The sequence below is a fragment of the Galeopterus variegatus genome, unplaced genomic scaffold (genome assembly GCF_000696425.1).
Source record: "Galeopterus variegatus unplaced genomic scaffold, G_variegatus-3.0.2 Scaffold717, whole genome shotgun sequence".
NCBI lineage: Eukaryota > Metazoa > Chordata > Mammalia > Dermoptera > Cynocephalidae > Galeopterus > Galeopterus variegatus.
Genome location: NW_007726828.1, coordinates 235,557 through 253,569, shown reverse-complemented (window position 1 = coordinate 253,569; position 18,013 = coordinate 235,557). Strand labels below are relative to the sequence as shown.

Sequence of the window (18,013 nt, the reverse complement as noted above, 5' to 3'; positions counted from 1 at the left end):
TGCCCCCATGATTCAATCACCCCTCAAAGGCCCTACCTTTCAAATACCGTAATCATATTTCTCACCCTCTTAACACTTACAGTGGGGATCAAGTTTCCAACACATGAACTATTAGGAGACACATTTGAAAACTAGCACCTTCTATTCCTACTTTGCTAAGAGTTTTTATCATGAATGGGTATTGAAATCCAACAAATGCCTTTTCTCAGCCAACTGATATGATCATATCATTTTTCTTTATTAGCCATTGATATGATGATTACAGCAATTGGTTTTTGAATGTTGAACCTGCCTTGAACATATGGGATAAATTCTATTCGGTTGATACATGTAATTCTTTTTATACACTGTTGAATTCAATTTTTCTTGACAATTTTTATATCTATATTCATGAAATATTGGTCTGTAGTTTTCTTTTCTTGTAATGTCTTTTCTCTGCTTTTGGAACGAAGATGGGGCTGGCCTCCTAGAATGAGTTAGGTAAGCTCCCTCTGCTTCTATTTTCTGGAAGAGACTTGAAGAACTAGTATGATTTCTTCCCTACATGTTTGGTAGCATTTACCAATAAAACTATCTGTACCTGACATTTTCTTGGTTTTGGAAGATTTTTAATTATTGACTAATCTTAACACATATAGGGCAATCAAGATTATCTATTTCTCCTGTGTGAGTTTTGTTAGTTCGTGCATTTCAAGGAATTGGTCCATTTCATCTAAGTTATCAATGGTGGCTATAAAGCTGTTCATAATATTCTTTTACTATGCATTAATGTCCATGGGATAAGTATGATGGCCCTTCTTTAATTTCAGATAATGGCAATTTGTTTCTTCTTCCTTTTCTCTTGGTTAGTCTAGCTAGAGGTTTATCAACTTTAATGATTTTTTTTTTTTAAAAAGAACCAGCATTGGGTTTTGGTGACATTCTCTAATATTATCCTGTTTTCTGTTTCATTGATTTCCACTCTAAGGTTTATTCTTTCTTGTCTTCAGCTTGCATTGGTTTAAATTGCTCTTTTTGGTTTAGTTTCCTAGATTGGAATATTAGGCTGTTGATTTTATATCTTCTGTTTTAATATATTTAATATTATTTATTTCCCTCCAACCACACTGCTTTTGCTGCATCCCACAAATTTGATAAATTGTATTTTCATTTTAATTTGTTTCAAAATATTTTTTAGCTTATCTTAAGGTTTCTTCTTTGACCCTTGGGTTATTTAGAAATTTGCTGTTTAATTTCCATATATTTAGGGATCTTCTAGATATTTTTTCTGTTACTGAATTATAGTTTAATTCCATTGTGGTCTGAGAACATACTTTTTAAGACTTCTATTCTTTTACATTTTTTAATGTGTGTTTTATGTCCCAGAATGTGGTCTATCTGGTGACTGCTTCATGTGAGGCAGAGGAAGAGGTAATATGTGTCCACAATTAATTACTTTATTCAATCTTCCAGGCAACGATTAATACACACCACATTGTCAGAGCATTTACAAGTGAATTGTTCTATGTCATACCATTTTTTAATTTCTAATCAGCTTTATTGATATATAATTCAATAAAATTCATGAATTTTAAGAGTAAAGTTTGATGACTCAGTACATACAGTTATGTATTCACCACCAGAATCTAGCTCAAAAAGTTTCCTTATGCCCCTATATTAATCCTCTCTCCCATTACTAGCCCCTGGCAACCACTGATCTTTCTGTTACTAATTTTGCCTTTTCTAGAATTTCACATGTATACAATCATACAGTGAGTAGTCTTTTGTTTCTGGCTTCTTTCACTTAGCATAAGGCTTTTGTGATTCATTCATTTTGTTATATGTATCAGTACTTTAGTTATTCTTATTGTCTAGTAGTAGAACTCAACTGTACGGAAGTAAAACAATTTGTTTATTCACCTATTGATGAACATTTGGTTTATTTTCAATTTTTTATTTTTTTATTGTAGTAAAATGTGTAACATAAAATTTGTCATTTTAACCATTTTAAAGTGTACAATTCAGTGGCATTAATTACATTTGCAACATTGTGCAACCATCACCATTATGTATTTCCAAAACTTTCATACCCCAAATGGAAATTCTGTAACCATTAAACAATAACTCCTCTTTAGCTCAGTTGGTTAGGGCACAGTGCTGTAATACCAAAGTCAAAAAAAAACCCACAAATATTGTGTGATTCCATTTATATGAAATATTCAGAATAGGCAAATTCATACAGACAGAAAGTAGATTAGAAGTTACCAGGGACTGGGAGGGAAAGGGAGCGGGGAGTTATTTTTACCTATGTCACACCTTGATTGGTTTACACATTATAAAATTTCTCCTCTTACAATTTGACCCTAACTAGAAACTAAGCAGATACAGTATTTACAATATTATATATGTAAATTCATATGCAGGAAATAAACCTAATGTAATTTTTTCAATAATTGTGATTACAGTTGGAAAGATTAAAGCTTCTGTACCAATTTTTTTTAAAAAGAAGCAAAAAAGGCAACGTTTACCAAATGCAAAGAGAAAGACATTTCATTTTTACTCTCCTAAGAGATTATTAAATATAACATTTCATAGAAAACCACTTCTAAGGGTATTTGAAATTCTTCATCCCTATGGCACCAGTTTCTAATGTAAAAGTAATTGGAGAGAATAGATTGGGAATAAATGACATAGAAAAGGAGATAAGAACACATGCCACTAACTACTGGTTTCTGTAGCAATCTCTGGATATTACAGTCAATAAGATGCCAGACAGAAGGTTTGCAATTTGCCAGTCACTCTTTTGATGATAAAATTATTCTTTATATAATCTAGCAACATCTACCCAAGAGGATATACAACAACTGAATAACAAAAACTGAAAAGCAACCTGAAAAAGTCAACTCGTAAAACTCTAACCAATTCAACAAAATTCAATCAACTAATCACTAAGCTCTAGGAGGACTTCACCCAAACCACCTTACAGGTCATTACACTCTTTTAGTTCTAAAGCTCATCATGGCACAGGGTACTGAAATTCTGATTATATTGATTCTAAACTAACAATCTCTATGAAATTTCTTCCTTATGTCTTTTCTCAATTCCTCCTATTATAACTTAAGTTAACCAATCATTACTTTAATTGTGGATAGCCATGCTATTTCCATTCAAACAATATGATTGAATAAAACTGATTCTGGGTAATTACTAGTATAAATGAGAAGTAAAAGAAGAGCCACACAGTAAAATTTTGTTTTCTAGTTCAACCAATGGAGTTTGCTAAAATAATAATGAGATCTTTAAATGACAGCCTAATTCTTGAGTGGAGTAATTCTTTTGAAAATTACCTTTTGTTGAATCGTCCTCTATTGGCTGTTTGAACAATGTAATATCCTTGAAAGTGCACAGGAACAAGACCACCTTTTCATGTTCATTTCTTATTGGTGCAATTTGCATATAAAACCAAACGGGGGTTCCTGTAACAGAGAGAAAGAGATAGAAAGAAAAGACTATAGAGTATGACATGGCTACAGCCATGGTTTGGTCTCCTGCCTTCTTTCCTCCTTCAGCTGCCAGCTGTTATGCCAGGAATCAGCACCTAAAGAACAGTATTTTAACAGCTGCAAACAATAAAAAAAGCCTATATTTTTGTATCAACTTCCAGTTGTTCAAATTCAGTAAGCATACTTTTCAACCCAAAATATCAAAATTCTAAAGTAAAGCACAGGGTGTTATTTCACAATGCAGGTTCACAGTCAGTCTTGCTTCTTAAGTAATGCCAGCATCACCTCTAAGTCTGGGTCCCTAAACCACTGCTGCTCTTGCCAACTCCTTTTTGATAGTCTCGCCAAGTGTGATCGCTCCTACATGCTTCTCTCTCCTTGTCACTTTGACAAGTGTTGCCAATTAACTGCAACATCAATAACTGGTGCTCTGATATGTATTCCTCCTAGAGAAACATCTAAAATGCTGTTTCTATCCCAACACTCTCTAGTTGGTCAGATAGACTTATATGATAGCTCTATGGCTTACACTACACCCTCACATCAGACAGAGAAGATGCTGGCAACATTTAATGCCTGTGTACACCAGGCATTGGGTACACTAAGGCAACCTTAAAGACAAAAAAGACATGTCCCCAGGCATTATCAGGGCAACCTTAAAGACAAAAAAGACATGTCCCTCAGGTCTTGAGATTCTCAGGCATCTTCATGAGCCACTTGCTTCCTACCTCCCTCACTCAAAGCATGAAGAGGAACTCTGTCACCATGTTCTTCAAAGAATGGCTACTGTAGACTCTAGAGGACAGAGACTCTCCAAGAATTCAAGGCTTAGGATTTGGACAAATCAGTAACTGGCATATATTAAATAAAAAATACATGAAGGCATGAGAAATGCCTTCAAAGGAGTGAGTATCCATGAAGTGATAAAACGCTGAATGTTCCATAAGAATCAAAAAGACACATTTCCATTATATTTTTTCCAAGCCACAGTGCACTAAAGCACCTCCAAATATTCCTATCATAATTTTGCACAGTTTGGGATTTGGGGAGTAAAATATGCAGCTACTAATAGCCTGTAGGTAAGAGATGACAGCTCCTTAGCAGTTCCCCCTGAAAACCAAATAAGAAGCATCTCCACACCTGTGGCCAAAAAAAAAAAAAAAAGTCACCTAATGCTACCACAAAGGGGAATTTGCCATTTAGACAGAATGAGGTAACTTAACTACCAGGCTCAAGAAGTCAGAGAATTAGAAGAGATTTCTATGGTCCCTTGCAACCCCAGGGAGCCTATAGAAGAAGGACATGGCCCTTTCCAAAATGATTGCAGGATAAGACAGGGACCTCAAAAACAATCACATCATCTCCCAGAAAAGGAGGCTTGGTATTTGTTTTCTGCTTCTTATTTTACACAGCATGTCCAGGAACTGTGAGTGATGTGCTTACAGTTTTACAAAGCACCAGACCCAGACATTAGTGGATTCATGGCCTATGGCTGTTCCAACACAGTGAACTTGAGGCAGAGAGGTCATAAACAAAGAGAAAGGGCATTAAATATAAGTTGTTTTCCAATGTCTGTTAGAAATCTGAACAGAAAGAGATGATGCTACATTTCATGCCTTTCTATGAAAACAGCAACTTTTCAAGTTCTGACATAGAGTCAAGGCTGTCCTTAAATCTGCTTCCAAATATCAAAGTAGATTTTTCCCCAAGTTTTCAAGCCACAGGGTCAGACGTCCTTAAGTAGGCCGAGTATTCATTAAGCAGCTGGTAAAATATCCTTCATATTGTGGATTTGGGGTTCTGGGCGACAGGGAGTCTGGGAGGGTTAGGCAGAGAGGCCTGTTGCCTCTGGAAAGGCAGAGCTGTTCCCTGGCATTGATAACTGGGAGTAGCCTCAGCTGTCACAGTTCTGCCTTTGTGTACACCGAGAGAGCCATTTCAAATCATCATTGCAGAGCTATTTCTCTCCCCACTAGAGAAACAGCTAATCAGAGACTAGACCTAAAGAATAGAGGCTGCGAACTGAAATGTCAATCATGACACATGTTAAACCAGGTACTTCGATTTCCCCATTTACAAAATGGTGTTCAGCCTAATTACTTAACAGAAGCGTTGGGAGGACTTGGCATTCAGGCATTCCCGAAACAGTTTTCTACAGACGTATGAATTTTCTATCTAAAATTTAAAAAGTCACAAGAATATACTTTTTTCAGTTGATGTTCAAAAGCTTTTGGCTATTTTCAAGATTTTCTAAAGCTGCTTCTAAGTAGAACTCCATAATAATACATGGATAATTCCTATCACTTATATTAAAGCAAGAAATAGAAACAAAATCCAATGCAGATAGTACACGGAAACGAGACACAAGTTTAAAGCTACAGTGCTATCGGGTGTACTCCTATTGGCTATAAGAATGCATCCATACACACGCAGAGAGTTATCTGAAAAAATCCAGACAGCCTGAACAAAAGTTGGATAATAATTTTAATCCATTAACATAAAGAAAAATATCTAAACCATCCTGGGAGGAGACATTTGGAAATGTAAAATTCAAGCAATTTCTAACAGGGTTTAAAGTAAACAAACAAAACAGAAACTAACTTAGGTATTTTTGAGCAACTCAGAAACTATGAACCTGGCTTTGATGCTTTAAAATCAAGCAAAGATTTGTTTATTCTCCTTAAATATCAGAATGAATTACCTTTGTAATATGCAATATTCTTAAATTATTTGCTAAGCTCTAAGCACATATCTACATCATTCAAGGGATATCAATAAAGAGGTTTTTGGCATATGAGTCACCTATGAATTATCAATATGTATTTGGAACTGATGAAAAAGACCCAGAAAACACCTACAGCATAGCCTGCCTTTTCTCTTATAAAGGACAAAGCTGATCATTCATAATGGATTGTTTTCTAGCTGACAAGCCAACTGACATTTGGCTACGACTTCAAATAGAAATATCTCTTTGGCCTTGATTCTAAAAAGAAAGATAAGATAATAAGACATTTCTTAGGTTAAACCACTAAAGACAAATGTTCCCATTATCAAGTGCACTACTCTGAAGCAATGCGTAAGGTTACTGTTATCCTTTTATTAGACTATGAATTAAAAATGAAATCTAATTTTAATTCCAAATATTCCATAGAGAACAAATGTTTCAGGAAAATGGGGAGGATAAGTTATGCTCTACAGAATTTAATAGGCATTAAACATGAAACAAATGTTTTCTGTTGAAGCTAGAATATTTCCCAAACTTGGGAAGAATTTATTAACCATCAATTTTCACTGAAGATAATAATGGACTTTGCTATAATTTACCAATAACACTAAATAAATTGACCTGTCTTATAAAGTGACTATTTCAAAAAAGAAGGAAAGAAAGAACAATTTGGGAAAGCAGCAAAAAGAGATAAACTTAGGTAACCATGCAAAGGAAGTGAATTAGAAAAGGCACTGGGCTGCTGAGCATGTTAGTTACTTTTTTGTGTAGTTGGGTTTTTTCCCTCTAAACTCTGATGGAGAATCATGAGGTATCCTGTGAATGAACAGTCAACTATGCACAAATCTCACCCTAGAGAACAGCTCACAACAATCAATACAAGTTTACTAGATGTGAATGGCCTGTTGGGAAAGTAATGACTACTTCTACTAGCCTTCTACAGGAAACAGTCTGAGTCTAGCAAAAAGCCATATTAATAAAGATTCACCTAAAGTAGCTACCACATATTCATGTTACCTGTGTTTTTGTGGAAAGGTAATCGCACAGACCCAGCATTACCAATCACCTTTTCCTTTAACAATAAGAAGAAATTAATTGCTCTCATTTTTAGTTGCCATATAATTATAGGATCTTTATCATGAGTATTAATTACAAAATGTTTTGCTGCCTTACACAAAAACTGCACATTTCAAATATACCATTTTTTCTTCCATTCCTCAAAAGGTGGTTTTTCATAGGTAGAATCACTTATTAATTTTGTTATTTAATTTCACTATCAAACTTACCCCTGCCAAGAGAAGGAGAAATTAAAGTTTTGCATTCTTTCTAAATTGTAGCTCAGCTACCACTTACCAAAACATAACATTAATAAAGAGTTGGCTCATCTTATTGATAATTGAGATACCTACTGTTTTTTTTGTATAGAAGAACTTCAAAGCAGTTTGACTCGTAGTTGTCAAAAGTCTGCCTGACTTTCTCAATGGTCTTCTTGTCAGTCAATTCCCCATACATAAAACTGGGGGAAAAAACAAACAACCTATTTCAGTTTTGTGTTACTTTCCAAATGCCACATAAAAATCATACAGTTGTTTTTGATTAAGTATTCAAATTTGGTTACACAATGTAATGTTGCTTCCACACAATGAACTAAAATACTTAAACCATGTTTTAATCAGAATAGTTAAACTTCTTGCTAAAAGCTAGGTTTAGAAGTTATTTTATACATTCAGAGAGGGAGTGCGGTCCTTGCTTTACACAGTTCTTATATGCAGATTCCAGTTCCCATGGTTTAGTAAAATAACACCTGTTTCACAACAACACAGTTCAAATTTCGGTTACTACAGTATGTTAGCTGTAATTGCACAAAGTACAAACTTCATTGCTAGCTCTTCAGTCTGCAAATCACCAGTAAATTACAAATGCACATCTTGATCAGTGACAAATCACATCACTTCTAGCAAAGCCTGTCAGTGTTGGTGACTGCACTTCTATTATTTGGGCCACGCACAGACAGCAAAGCATGAAGTCATGTTGTCTTTTTGTTTCTCAGTGATAAACCCACATGACCTCATACAAAAATGGATAAGAGAAAGCAAGAATTGGTCAACAAAGATTAAAGTCCATCAAAGAAATGAAAAATAAGGTAGAAAGAAAATTCAAATTGAACATACATGAAGTTATAGAAGAAACCGATGACTGTGGGAATGTCATCAATGCTGCTGTTTGAGAGGCTCCAGATATGCAGCCAGAGGACCTTAGTGAAGGCAAACTCATCAACATAAAGGAGGGAAGTGGCTGTGACAAAAGGGATGAAGGTTTCCCAGAGAAAGTGGCACCAGTAAAAACAAACAAAATCCTTCACATTACAGGAGGTCTAGTAGAGAGTTTACAATAGTGAAAGTGGAGGGATAAAATATCTGAAGTTGATTCAAACTTAGAAAGGAGTATGACAATTTGCTAAGAGACAGAAAAGATGTTCTCCTCGTATCGTATGTTACAAGAAGGCAAGTATTCTCAGATGACTTGTGATAAGTTTCTCACAAAGAAATGAAACACTTTAATTCTCAATGTTTCTGATGTTCTAAATCACAATGTACTAAATAAATAAGTATTAGTTTTACTATTATTTAAAAACTAATACTAAAGTTTCACCATTATTTTAAAACTAATAACATATTAGTTTTATTATTATTTTTATCTCCCTGCATTTATAACCAATAGTAAGAGAATGTTTAATATTTTGACAAATACTTTTAAAGGTGACAGAACAATCATAATTTTTCCCACTGAGTATTAAGATCATATGTGGTTTCAGCTTGCATAGTCTTTTTCATGCTTCCATACTACCATAAGTCACATCATTTCAGAGGATTTTCTTCAGATAGGTACAAGAGTGGCTAATGGGAGAAAAGTAAAACTGACATTTGAAGAGTCAAATGTATATCTTTGTTATTGCTTTTCTTCCAGCTTTCAAAGAGTTTGTATATTGGCCAAAGGCAGATTCAATTGTGGTGCAGCCTGAAACTTATACAATCTTTGGAGCCCCCTTTAAAGAAAAGAATACAAAAATATCAAAATTAGGCACAGAGCTTTGAAAGACATTCATTCAAGTCATGGCTCCTGAAGGTTAAGATTCAACATCCTCATGGAAAATCTGTCCCTGAATATATAAATCTATAAAATTTTCAACAAGAAAAGCGTGGTTTATTAGCAAGACCCACTAAAGACTGGCAGGATCCAATAGCAACACCATACTATAACTAGAAATCACAGGGTAATTCAAGCCCATCTTCTTTAACACTAACTTAAGCAACTCAAATTCTAGAAACTAAGAAATAAAGTAGATAAGGCAGGCCAAAGATTGCCCAAACATTGAGAAATCTGTATCCTTCATTTTCAATTATAATATCTCCAAATGGTATTAAAAAAAAATTTAATTGTCATTATACTAGTAAAAGAATCTCAGAATAAAATGACAGAATCTAACTCCATAATCTTACGTCTAGGCTTAAGACATAAGGCTTCAGAGCCTACCTGCAAGCCAGCACTGAAAAGCCACTGTTTCTGTCAAAGCCTGAATTTCAGCTCATGTGAGTTTTATAAAAATCTCTAGAAGGCATTACAATTAACTTAGAATTCTTCAATTAAAGAACACAAAGCCACTCCCCTTCCCCCCAAAACAAAACATTAGGTTAATATTGTAAATATTATTTTTACATACAATTGAACTTTCTTTAATTAGCCCATGTTTTACTAACTTTTATTTTTAATCTAAAGACTCTTTAGTAAAAAAGAAACATTTAAAATTTAAGATAAGGGAAATTAAACTAATTGTTTATAGTCTTTAAAAAAAAGAAAAACTATTTTATTGCTCTATGACTAAATGACAGGTTTCTGTGGTTTAATAAACTGAAACATAACATTCACAACTGGCCAACAGAAAAACATAAAATAAGAAAGCATCTATAATATCACAAGCAACTAGTATAAAAATTGTGTAAAAAAAAAAAAACCTCTAACAGGATTAACAAATAAGTTACAACTCAAATTTTAAAAAAGAAAGTCTTTGGGGAATTGGTTTAATAACGCCACATAAGAAGAAATACAACACAGGCCTGATGCAGCTAAAATTCTGAAGAGGTGACAGTGAACAAGCAATTATTCAAATAAACTATGAAAATTCTATAATATATCTTCATTAGGTAAGCCCTTCAAATGCTAAAATCACTTGTCCTAGGAAAATAAAGGCACTTAAGAAAAAAATCCCAGATTACTAAAATGAGAATATTTTGTTAAAATAGTATTTTATTTCTTACATTGTTCCACATCAACTTTTCATTTTAACTTTATTATATCAAATATTTCCAATGACAAAACACATATTTGAAGTGGTGAAATTCAGTAGTTAAATAACAAAAGATATTTTGAAATAAACTGTGAAGAATGTGTGAAGTGTACTATCCATCCTCCCAAAGCAAGTGTTCTGGAGGCTAATTCGAACATTGAAAGTATTTCCATCCAGAGTTGTCCAAACTATAGTGACTAAATCAATGATTTCGTGTTCTCTATGGGCATGGCACATTTGTTATTTGTTTAGCTTTGTCAAATGTTGAATGTTTTATCCTTGTTTCCCAAAACCTGACTCAAAATGGCTGAAGCTCAATGCAGTCTTTTAATGGTTAATGAAACTTGAGGGCACCTAAATTTCAGAAATGGTATACGCCAGTCTTTAGAAACCATATATAATAATTTTACAGAGTTTTCTTGTGCCTTATTGAATATCCTCAAGATATATGTAATGGAAACATAGAAAAAGATTATTCAACCTCTACTTGCTCTCAACACAGAATGCCAAGCTCCCCTTTGGTAATTGTAAATGACTTATACAACTGAACTGTTATTTTATTGGAAGGAGAATAAAAGTGGATTCACAGAAGTGATCTATCTCTGCTATAATACTGAGCAGTCATGATGTAACAGAGGACCTTTGTACTTGAGCAACACTTGCGAACTATATAATTCATGGGCAAGTGGTGTAACCTCTTTGACCCTTAGTTTCACATCAGTAAAATGATGATAACAATAATATAACTCAACAGTGAAGATTAAAAAGATACTACAAATAAAGTAACAAATTATAACGTGTTGTACAATGGCTGAAATATTACTGGAATGTTTCTTATGGATGAGGTTAGAGAAGGAACCCCCCTCCCCAGCCTCACTCCCTCGCTTCTCCACAATTCTAGGACAGAGATGGGCCATGCTTGCTACAGGTAGGGTCACTATGTCTTAAAGGGAGATGCATGAGTTTCTGTGAACCTTCTTCCTTTACAAATCATGAGGCTGAACCAAAAGCTCACCCAGGGCCTGCTCCTGTATAACCTGGCAGCTTTCTTGCCACACAGCTGACTGGTCGTAAGATTTGGTCTTGAGAGTAGAGGGAAAGTTTTCTTTAGGCCTGGTCTAGGCCATATCCAGCATGCCTCAGCATCTGGCAGTTATCTTTTATGTGTATTTGTCCAAGGAAACTTTAGGGAACAGGTGGCTTTGGTGTGTGGCAGGACTTATTTACTCTTGGATCCCTTGTTCTGCCATCAAAAGCTCACAAACAAGCCTCAGTATGATACCAAACAGTAAGCATGGTGATAATGGGTGACTGACTTCCAAGAGAGAAAAGAATCTCATAACTGAAAAAATTATAAGCTAACCATGAGTTCTACCAACCTGTCTTACTTTGCTGATGGGGAACAATTTTTCTAGATTAAAACACCACTTTCAATCATCACTAGTGAAGAGTAGTAGTATTGATAGAACGTAGTTTACAGATTGACAAATGCTTCATCAAAGAAACAACACAGATTGACATTGCAGTTGGTAAATGTGGTCTCCAGCTCAGAATTGCCCACAACAGCAAAATTATTATAAAGATAAATGGGAATTGGACTGAGATGTGTAGTCAAAGCATTAAGAAGCCTGAGAGAGTTAAGGAAGAAAACTCAAAAACGAATAACACAGCTTTTGAAATCGGAAAGAGGTAATTTTGGAATGAATCAAAGGCATTATTTCATACAGTTAATCATAACCAAAATGTTTCATAACCCATTAATTTGTATGGTCTTAAAAGGATTTAGATAAAGTCATAAACGGTAGATCCATGACATGTAATTAAGGGATATCAGAGATAACACTGGACGTCTCTAACCTTTGCAGTCTGACATCACTGAGACACCTCTGCCCTCCAACACTTTTCCTCAGTGCCACCGTGGAGGAAGAGCCCTCAGCCAAATGGAACCAGACTGACTGACATCCAGCATGTGTAATGTGCTCTTGGCTGCTGAGATAATCCTGTGTTAATAAAACTGCTTGTGAAATCCATCCAATAAAGTATCTTGGGTAAGGAATTGTTAATGGTCTTCCGGAAAAGAAAAAAAAAGAATGTATTTGAAAGCATTTATCCACTCCTCAATCCTCCTACCTACACTACAGTTAAAGTGGTCCCTAACTAACCTATGACAGTATGTCTTGAATGTCAGGGCTTCTGTAGAATTATGAGATAAAATCATATGCTTTTAAGTGCTGCTCCCCCAAACCCTATAATCCCCTTTAAACATGCAATATTTTTGTGTCCTCCAATAAACAGCAAAATGACCCAAAAGCTTGGAAATGTAATTACTTGACAATAAAATGGACTAGATTTGAAATTCCTAGGAATCCCAGTGTCATGAGAAATGTTTTTGTTTTTTTGTTTTTTGTTTGTTTTTTAATTTTAGCTAAAACAAAAATGAGACAGTACCCAGAACACATCAGATTTTTTCAAATAGAAATTTAGATACTATCAGGACATAGCAAGGATATAAGAAAACCAGAACCCTCACCCATGGCTTGTGAGAGTAGAAACAGAAGGCCATTCTGAACAGCAATCTGATAGCAGTTAATTTATAAATTCTGCATATATTCTATTATCCGGCAATGCCTTCCAGGCAGAGAGACAGAAAACCTCTTGCATAAGGCCATAGAAGATATGCATGAGGATGTTTATCTCTAAGCTGTTTGAGGTAGCAAAGTGTCGGAGGTTGGATTCCACGACAAGTAGAATGGATAGAGAAAATGAAGGCTGCAAAGGCAATGGAGCATGAGACAATGATCAGACATAATGAACTAGATTATCACATAGCAACATAAGGAAAAACCTCATTTCAAGAAGACACATATTTAATAAACTACGGAAGATGTATTAGAGAGACATACAATAAACACATTAGAATGAGTAATCATGGAAGGAGAAACTTGGATGGGATAAAGGGAAAAAGAAATAAAACAAAAGAATATAAAGAGAAGACCTTGCCCAGAAAGAGCAAAATGATAATATTGTAACAAACTGAAGGGTATGTTTAATTTGATTTGGTGCACCTGGTCCATTGAGGGAGGAGTTGGGAAAGACAAAGAAGGAAAAAGATAAGAAAACAGAAGAAATAAATCTTAGCTTCTTGATAATGTAAAAACACAAATTAATGGGGGGGTTTTTGTATTTTCCCATAAAACAATTCACATTTTAAAATTTTTTAAATATAATATGCAATAATTTACCTAGTTGCCACTTTAATCCTATTGACTAAGAAAACAGAAGAAATAAATCTTAGCTTCTTGATAATGTAAAAACACAAATTAATGGGGGGTTTTTTGTATTTTCCCATAAAACAATTCACATTTTAAAATTTTTTAAATATAATATGCAATAATTTACCTAGTTGCCACTTTAATCCTATTGACCTTAACTCATCTGATGCAACTTGTATATATAAATATGATTCTTTTTTTTCTCATATATACAGTGTCATAAGCTGCAGTTTCCTAAACAAAATGAAGCTCACTGATTTGTAACTTTTTATCTCTTATGTTTGTCATTATTAAGATCCATAAAATTCTTTGAATTATCTACAAGGTTATTCTTAGTGTCAAATGATTTATCTCCATATTCAATTTGAATTTGGAAATTCCAAACACTATAATAAATTTAGCTATTAACCCTATATTCCTAAATGTGCATATAATTTTCGTCTTTCCTCCCTCTTTCCTTATGTGTCATTTTCAAAGGCTTTTATAGATTTATTCAAGAAATGGAAAAAAGCTATCTGTAAAAAAAATCAGAGTCATGATGCAGATACTTTTGTATAAACTGTTTTGGGGATGGCTTGGGGGTTGTTTTGGGTTTTGTTTTTGGTATTTTTACTTGATAATATCTTGTTAGCCTTTTCCAGTGTTATAATACATCCAACCTATGATTTAGAAAGTTAGGATTCTGCCATATTATTTTTCAACAAATCTGCTACTACTAGACATTTTGATTTTTTTCCAAGTCTTCACTCTTCTAAGTTATGCTGCAGTAAACATAAAATGGGTATAGTTTAGTTTTAAAAGGGAAGCACATTAAAATAAATCTTCCTTCTAAAAACACCTCGTAGGGCTCAGATATCATTTGCTCATATATTAGATGCTAGTTTCTTCACTCTGGGAGGACATTAAACTGGTTGCAATTTTTAGGTTTGTAAAACACACTTGGCATTTTATGCAAGCAAGTAACGATTACTCATTTTAAGAATGTGATCATTTTGAAAATATTGTCTCTGATAAATGAAGACGACTTGGGGGAACACTTACACAATTTTTTCACAGTGAAAAAGGGTAACATAACCCAAAACTCTCCCTCACCCACCTCAAATATCATAACAGTTGGGATGAAATACAATAAATAAAAGCATGCAATACAGAAGCCTGTGAGACCTAGGTAAGGGTTTATTGCAAAACAAGCCAATCTAATTCAACAAATGCTGACACAAAACACTGTCCCTGGGTCCTGTAGTGCACCCAAAAGTGAGCAAGATGGAACCTCTACCTTCAAGGCACTTACAATCTGGTACTGGTGGTAGAAGGCAAAAAGCAGCTGTGTCAGAGGAGAGAATATGCTAATATAACATGCCAGCATTTTTTTAAATAAATCCCTTTGTAGGAAAAATGGCACTTGCCAAAGAAAACAGGCTGGGGATAGAGCAGATATGTGGGATGCAAGAAGGGATGGGAGCAGGACTTAATAATATATCCAGACACACAAAGCAGTAAGAATAAAAATCCACGGGATAACACAAGTGAAAGGCCAGATGATGATGCCAGCAGAAATACACACAAAGAACTATAAGGAGTCAGAGAAGGGAAAAACACATTTTGGTGAGGGAATCATAAATACCTTCAGGGGGATAATGGCATGAAGATGGGAAGTCAACAGTCCAAGAAGAAGAAATGGGTGTGGGAGCATCTGTGTTCCCTGGAACTCTTGATAGAGCCTGTTCCATGGTCTACCATAAAACTAACTTTTTTCTAACTTAAATCCTGTTGGGGACATAGGGGGGCAGCAATACCTAATATAGACCATAAACCTCACAGAACTTAGAGCACACACCTTAATGCACAAGAGCGAATGCCCACCCAATGGTTAAAAAGGCACAAAGACACTGGTGCTACCAAAGAGAGTTTCTTAACCCCTGGCCACCAATTTTTATCAATCTCATTTGCCAATTTCATACCTGGGAGTGAAGATTGAATATGGAAATTGATTTGATAAAAGCAAAAATGAGAATGGCTAGGGGAATATAAGGGAAGAAAAAAGATGTTTGGACATTATTTCTTAAACCTGAAAGCATCAGAATTATCCAAGCTTCTGGTTAAAAATATTGACTCCTGGCTCCATCCACATTTTGGGTGATTCTGATTCAGTAAGTTTTGTAAAACTTATTTAAGTGATTCCTATGTGTAGTCAGGTTTAGATTCACTGGCATAAGACAATGTCCCTGTCCTCCATTAAGATACAGAATATATACACACACAAAACACACACATATATACACATATACATACATGTACACATACACATACATGTACATATCGACATTTACATAAAGACATGTTGCTGTCCTCCATGAAGACACAAAATATATATACACATATGTATACACACACATATATGCACACATACATATAATATACATATATGTGTATATGTGTGTGTGTGTATATATATATATAATGCTTTTCAGCATAAATGGGTAGAAAAAAGATAAATCACCGTTTCCCTGGGAAAGTTCCTTAACATAGCTCTATCTCAGTTTTCTCATTTAAAAAACAGAGAATACTAGGGAAAAAAAATTAGATCTCTTGTAGTTCTAAAATAACTTGGTTCAGTGCATAAGTGAGAGTTTTAAAGAAAAATTACCTCAAAGGAAAAAAATGCCATCTGGCCTTACTAAAATATTGTGGAAATTTTAGGTTCTCAACTGGTTTTTTAGATATGATTTCCTTTTCTTTTTTGTGATCCCCTTTTTTCTTAATACTCTTTAAGCTCATAGGAATGGTATATTTTAAAAAGGAATTGTTATAAATAACATAAATGTCATTCTGTTTTATATAATTCAAACAAAATAGCAATAATAGTACAATGTATCAACATTACGAAGCACCTGATTTACACCGGATGTACGAACTTTAATTTGATGTCCTTTAAATGCTCATGAACCATGCTCTACTTGGCTGGGAATTGTTTACTCTACTTTATTCAAGGCAATAGCTGCTCCAGAGGTGCTGACGCTATCAATGAATCCCTGATAGAGGATGTTCCTCTGATCACTCAGCACCTACACTAATTCCTGGCTCATAGTAGGTGATCAAAAAATATTTATTGAACAAATTCTCAGATATGCAAAAATCTCTCTTTGCAAAAGCTCTCACCGATGGCTCTTAAACTATATGTTTTCATTGGCAATTTGGTCTCCTTAATATTCTAATATAGTTTTTATATATGAGTCTAAATAAGCTTAAGCCGTTTAATCTCATTCAGAATTTGGTTAAATTTGAGAAAAGATTGCTAAGCTGTTCTATTACCTACCTGCAAGTGCTGCTTTTCTGCATGACGTCAGCTCGATGATACCCAGAGAGTTTACAAAAACCGTCATTACTATAAACTACAGGCCAATCCACAATCTGGGCATTTCCCAGTAAGAAACTCGATTCTAAAAAAGAAAGAAGAAAAAGAAAATTATTTAACTTTACTTAACAATTTACTTTTTTCAAGTAATCAAAAAGGCACATATATAAAGATGGACAAGTGCAACTATGGTTTGTTGTGATACAAATAATATAACCTATTTTTGAAAATGACATTATTAGTTTAGCATGATCATCAAATGAGACCTGCAATACATTCATTCAAGATTTTATAAAAATAAAAGTTCTAGGGCCGGCCTGGTGGCGCACTGGAGAGTGCACCACTTGGGAGCGCGGCGGCGCTCCCACCGAGGGTTCGGATCCCATGTGGAGACCGGTTCCCGCTCACTGGCTGAGCGAGTTGCGGGCGCAACACCGAGGGTTGCGATCCTGTTGCCGGTCAGTAAAAAAGACAAAAAAAGGAAGATAAATAAATAAATAAATAAAAGTTCTATTTAAAAGAAACAAGTTTATAATACTTCTTTGCATTCACATAGACCTCAAGCTATAAAAGCAAAATACGGTTAGTATTAAATAATGTTACTGACTATTATCATTACACCTAAAAATGGTCTAATTTATTAAGATTAGAGTTACTGTCACTTCCCCACAAACTGAGAATACTGAAAATTGGATAACAGAGGCAAATTGGATGACCCCCTCCAAAAATTCTACTAATATAATTTTGACAAGATGGGAGAAATTCTTTGTTCATTAGATTGATCTTGAAACACCTAATTTAAAATAGCATTAAAGAGTCCTCTTGGGCCGGCCC

The 18,013-nt window shown here is 34.6% G+C and overlaps 1 protein-coding gene across 1 annotated transcript in view; it reads right to left on the bottom strand.

Annotated features, from left to right (window-relative positions):
* The window catches only part of KCNH5 (potassium voltage-gated channel, subfamily H (eag-related), member 5), a 318,706-nt gene that overhangs the window by 267,035 nt on the left and 33,658 nt on the right, over positions 1 to 18,013 (bottom strand). The window contains exons 2-4 of the mRNA XM_008571772.1: positions 17,141 to 17,264; positions 7,617 to 7,723; positions 3,327 to 3,455 (exon numbers count right to left, since the gene is read on the bottom strand). Of these exons, the coding sequence (XP_008569994.1) occupies positions 3,327 to 3,455; positions 7,617 to 7,723; positions 17,141 to 17,264 (360 nt within the window). The remainder of the gene's footprint in view (positions 1 to 3,326; positions 3,456 to 7,616; positions 7,724 to 17,140; positions 17,265 to 18,013) is intronic.